We start from the raw sequence: 6,072 nt of genomic DNA on the forward strand, positions 1-6,072 counted from the left end.
GATCTCTTGAGATTGTTGATATTTTTCAACAATTTTGGTTCTCAAGTCCTCAGACAGTTCTCTTTCTATTCTCCATGCTCAGTGTGCCACAAACAGACACACAATGCAAAGATTGAGTCATCTTTTCCCCTTTTTATATGCTTTCAGGTGATTTTCATATTGCCCACACCTGTTACTTGCCACATGTGAGTTTGGACGACCATTTCATGCTTGAAACAAAGTTGTTTACCCACAATTTTGGAAAGGTACCTATAATTATGTCTGGCCCACTTTTGGGGTTTTGTGTGAAATTATGTCCAATATGACTTTTTCTCTGCTTTATATAATAATTTTATGTTAGAAATACTTCATTTTATGGAACAATTTCAAGGGTGCCAACACTTTTGGCCATGACCGTATCATGCAACATAGATGTATTGATTTAAGGATTTACTGGTAAACTCATCTACTTACAAAATAATTTCTCAGTTCTATGAAGATACCCATTCTTTTTCATTAAAAGGAATCTGTCACCAGGTTTTTGCTTCCTAGGAGCAGCATGATGTAAGGGCAGAGACCCTGATTCTAATACATGTCTCTTACTGGGCTACTTGCTGCAGTTTTGTTAAAATTGCTGTTATATTTGCTGCAGATATATCAGGTCTCTTAATGCTCAGTTCAGTATAATCCTTGTTACACCACTGATTGACAGTTTTCTACCTATGCACAGCGCACACACAAAGGGCAGGGAATATAGCAGGAGTGACAGATGCTTCTGATCTACAGAGTCTGTCATTTCAATTCAAATGCTGATTTTTCTGTAACGGAGGAATGGACTGGCCATGTCAAGGTTGTGCCGGACTTGACTTTTGCAGGGCTACTTGTACATATACATATATTTGATGGTGAAAACCTGGTGACAGATTTCCTTTAAAGATTTGGCCACATCATTGTTAATAAACTTTATCCACTATCTTTAGTGTAGTCACATATACTTTGCCACTCATGGTGTCGCACCTTGATGATAATTTGTGGACAGGTTATGCCAGTGCAACGTTTTAAGCATGGTAGTATACTTCCCAATGTTAGATAAGTGTCTGAGACAAAACTGTCAAATGTCACTCGTCAATGCAAAAATGTATATATGTGACTTTTATACATGTGAATTGAATTTATACAATGTGCTGCATCTTAATATAGAATTTTGCATAAGTTCCAACTTTATATAAATTTAACAATAGTTTCAACATTATTTCTTCCACACCTTTTTTAATGCAGCTATGACCTGACTGGGTGCAGTGCCTTGCAAAAGTATTCGGCCCCCTTAAATGTTTCAACCTTTTCCCACATTTCAGACTTCAAACATAAAGATATAAATTTTAATGTTATGGTGAAGAATCAACAACAAGTGAGACACAATTGTGAAGTTGAACAAAATGTATTGCTTATTTTAAACTTTTAAAAAAATAACTGAAAATTGGGGTGTGCAATATTATTCATCCCCTTTACTTTCAGTGCAGCAAACTCACTCCAGACGTTCATTGAGGATCTCTGAATGATCCAATGTTGTCCTAAATGACTGATGATGATAAATATAAGCCATCTGTGTGTAATCAAGTCTCCGTATAAATGCACCCGCTCTGTGATAGTCTCAGTGTTCTGTTTAAAGCGCAGATAGCATCATGAAGACCAAGGAACACAACAGGCAGGTCCGTGATACTGTTGTGGAGATGTTTAAAGCCAGATTTGGTTTCAAAAAGATTTCCAAAACTTTAAACATCCCAAGGAGCACTGTGCAAGTGATCATATTGAAATGGAAGGAGTATCATACCACTGCTAATCTACGAAGACCTGGCCGTCCATCCAAACTTTCATCTCAAACAAGGAGAAGACTGATCAGAGATGCAGCCAAGAGGCCCATGATCACTCTGGATGAACTGCAGAGATCTACAGCTGAGGTGGGAGAGTCTGTCCATAGGACAACAATCAGTCGTATACTGCACAAATCTGGCCTTTATGGAAGAGTGGCAAGAAGAAATGCATTTCTCAAAGATATCCATAAAAAGTGTCATTTAAAGTTTGCCACAAGCCACCTGGGAGACACACCAAACATGTGGAAGAAGATGCTCTGGTCAGATGAAACCAAAATCAAACTATTTGGGCACAATGCCAAACGATATGTTTGGCGTAAAAGCAACAAAGCTCATCACCTTGAACACAATATCCCCACTGTCAAACAAGGTGGCAGCATCATGGTTTGGGCCTGCTTTTCTTCATCAGGGACAGGGAAGATGGTTAAAATTGATGGGAAGATGGATGGAGCCAAATACACCTTTCTTGAAGAAAACCCGTTGGAGTCTGCAAAAGACCTGAGACTGGGACAGAGATTTGTCTTCCAACAAGACAATGATCCCAAACATAAAGCAAAATCTACAGTGGAATGGTTCACAAATAAACGTATCCAGATGTTAGAATGGCCAAGTCACAGTCCAGACCTGAATAAAATCGAGAATCTGTGGAAAGAGCTGAAAACTGCTGTTCACAAACGCTCTCCATCCAACCTCACTCAGCTCGAGCTGTTTGCAAAGGAAGAATGGGCAAGAATTTCAGTCTCTCGATGTGCAAAACTGATAGAGACATACCCCAAGCGACTTGCAGCTGTAATCGCAGCAAAAGGTGGTGCTACAAAGTATTAATTTAGGTTAAATATAGGGACCCCCATACAGCAGTATGAAAAGTCATGCTGGGCATTGTCTAGCCCAGTTTGGTCAGTATGACCATTGCACAGACTCAAGTAACCAATATGAAAATAGGAGGACTGGAGTCAAAAAGTGCCAATGAAGTGAATATATTTTATTAATTACCATAAAAAGATGTGCAAACAGCAAAAAAGAGGATAAAAACACATAGGGGTGTGAAGATGCATAATCAGGATCAGAATAATAGGCAATAATCACGAATGGCCAATTGGAGTGACATACATAAAGCAGAAGGGCAATGTCGGAACAGGCATAAAACGAAGGGTATACAAATAAAGTGCATGTGCATCAGTACATGTAGTAGCCTGCTCAGACACACCCAAATTCATTAATGAGGCATAATACCGTCCGGTAAATATAGCAATACATACAGAAAAAAAAAAGTGGCCAGTGCATATTTAAAGTGGCTAATGCATGATCCCAAGAACACAGGAAGGAGGCTCCCCCATACCCCACCAACGTACGTTTCGCCTATGTGAGCACCGTGCTCAGATTCGGCTTCCTCAGGGAGGGAGAAGGCAGCGCTATGCTCGTTGCAGTCCAGGGGTTTTTATTATAGGGCGCGCACATACTTCCGCGCACGTCACATCCTCAAGTGACGCGCGCGCACGTCGGCAGCATCCCGATGGGGGCGGGCCAGCCGTCGGGCGGCAACACGCACGCGCGGGAGCAGGGACGCGTCATCCCACTCCCGCGAGAGCGCGGCAACCAAGGCGACGGCAAGCACGCCCACATCAGGAAGGAACAGACGTGCCGCGCGTGCAGAGGTAAATGACCAAGTGAACACAGGGCCAGAGGGAGATACGCGACCCAGGTGATAACAACAATAATATGGACAATAAAGAAACACAATATAAATAGCGAATCCAGTGTCTTCATGTACTTGATAATCGTTAGGGACAGCGTATCCGAGATGGTAAAAAGGTCCAGGAAGAGGAGAGTGCTAATCCAGGAAAGGAATACTGGAAGAATATACATAGAGAACATATGGATTAATGTACACATAAAAGTGTGCACGCCAGATGGTGCAACAAAACTAGGCATAGCATATAGAAGAGAGAGAGGGAAAGCACAGAAGAATAAAAAATGATTAAAAAATTGAAGAATGGGCAAGAATTTCAGTCTCTCGATGTGCAAAACTGATAGAGACATACCCCAAGCGACTTGCAGCTGTAATCGCAGCAAAAGGTGGTGCTACAAAGTATTAATTTAAAGGGGACAAATAATATCGCACGCCGTAATTTTCTGTTTTGTTTTTTTTTTTTGTTTTTTTTTAAAGTTTTTAAAATAAGCAATAAATTTCATTCAACTTCACAATTGTGTCCCACTTGCTGTTGATTCTTCACCATGACATTAAAATTTTTATCTTTATGTTTGAAGCCTGAAATCTGGGAAAAGGTTGAAAAATTCAAGTGAGACGAATACTTTCGCAAGGCACTGTATATACATCTTTTTTGGTGACTTTTCTGTAGAAATGCATTGACGAATATGTTGTGCGTCACACCAAACGGTTAGTCACACCACCTTTCCTCATCCTTTTTAAGTTTTAACACAGGTAATATAAATGGAGTAATAAATGACATAACATGTTGGTCCATTTGGCTTAGGCATTTATGACAATGAAATATTGCTAAGAAAGAAAAGTGGAGCTAATAAACTGATAAATGTAACCCAATATCTTTTGATTTTATTATTTTATAGACTGATGACAAAGGCGTCTTTGCTACAGATCTCTCCTTGGAGTATGAAATAGCTGCTAACACATTTAACCTGACCCCACATCAAATATGGGATCTGTCAGACCGAGCCATCGATTACATTTTTGCTCCACAACATGTCAAATGTGATTTAAAAGAGAAGTGGAGGCAGATGAAAGCGGAGGTTTTCAGAAATGTGCAGTAATATCCACTGATCATGTCACTGACCTACAACCTCAGGAACTGGAAGGTCCTTCTCCCTGAAGCCTAAACCTTACCGAGACTGCACCCATCACTGATCCACAGACTGTGTACTACAATGCACATGTTATTTTATTCTGTTATATACAGCTCAATGGCTGAAGCTATTTTTAAAGATTACCTTTATGAGATAAATATATATTTTAGTGAATTGGACTCCTTTGTTTTATGTAGCGCACCCAGGCTCCTCATATCCAACATGACAGCACACGCATGGCATCTGAGTGATGCCCAATTTTTTCATGAACCCATAAACTAGTATTGGCTATATTGATCCATGATTCTGATCACAATTGGACATATCTCCGTGTTTTGTATCAATTACTCGGTCCACAAAAACAGACGGACATGTTAACAACACCACAAGTTTTATTCACAAAACACGTATAAAAATCGCATATGAAAAAATTGGTGTCTGCATAAGCACTTATGTATGATTTAAAAGGGAACCTTTTATGTTGAAAATGGTTTCTGATCTGCCAGCAGGATGTTATACAGCGGGATGAGCTGATCAGATTTTTTTAAGCCTTGGTGGTTATATGCATATAAGTCCGGTGGGCAGACCTATTAAGTGATTGACAGTCCTCCCTCTAATTTTTCATGTTGAATTGGACACACAATATAATAGTGGCTGCAGAGCGGAGTAAAACACTTTTTTTTTCCATCATTTTGTCTCTCCATTGCAGCGATATTAGCAATCAAAGTATTTGGCACCCAATGAGTTACATTTTTTTCAAGTCCAAGTGGGTGTTCTCAGGGTTTTGGGGGTGTGAATTTCTCCATGTCAGACGCTGATCAATCATAAAAAGGCAGCAACACTCCATGGAAAAATCATAGCTTAGAGCAGATTTCTCAGCATGTGAGATTTAATCATATGGCTCTGATCTCCTGGTTTAACCTCCTGCATGAGTCGGTGTGAGGGAGTGGTGGTGCACCGGAGTTTAGCTGAGTCATATTACAATCCCTTTGATCAGCTCTCCTCCTCTCCTAGCACTGTCACCACTGCTGCACTGCCCCTCCCCCCGAACTGCATGTCCAGAGATGTATCTATAATCACACCTATGTATATTTTGCCCAACTTTTAACCTCGGGTAATTTTCCATTTTTAGTTTTTGTTTTTCCAAGAGCCATAACTTTTTTCATGATGACAGGCACAGGAGTCTTCAGCAGACCCCCTGCTGTCATAAAAACCCATCAGTGCCCCACGATCACATGGTGGGCACACCAATGGGCGGGATCAATGACACGCTTCCTGGCTGTGCGTGTTAAATGCCACTGTCACCGATTGACAGCGGCATTTAACTGGTTAACAACCGCGGGATGATCTCGGATCCTCCTACGGCTGATAGAGGAACTTGATGGCTGACTAAATCAGC

At 40.6% G+C, this 6,072-nt stretch overlaps 1 protein-coding gene across 1 annotated transcript in view; it reads left to right on the forward strand.

The window, feature by feature from the left end:
- MAPDA (N6-Methyl-AMP deaminase) overlaps positions 1-4,847 on the forward strand; it is a 70,532-nt gene extending 65,685 nt beyond the window's left edge. Inside the window, exon 10 of the mRNA XM_075342725.1 lies at positions 4,440-4,847. Coding sequence (XP_075198840.1) covers positions 4,440-4,640 — 201 coding nt within the window. The 3' untranslated portion in view covers positions 4,641-4,847. The remainder of the gene's footprint in view (positions 1-4,439) is intronic.
- The last annotated feature ends 1,225 nt before the right edge of the window (positions 4,848-6,072 follow it).

Source organism: Anomaloglossus baeobatrachus, chromosome 4 (genome assembly GCF_048569485.1).
Source record: "Anomaloglossus baeobatrachus isolate aAnoBae1 chromosome 4, aAnoBae1.hap1, whole genome shotgun sequence".
Lineage (NCBI taxonomy): Eukaryota > Metazoa > Chordata > Amphibia > Anura > Aromobatidae > Anomaloglossus > Anomaloglossus baeobatrachus.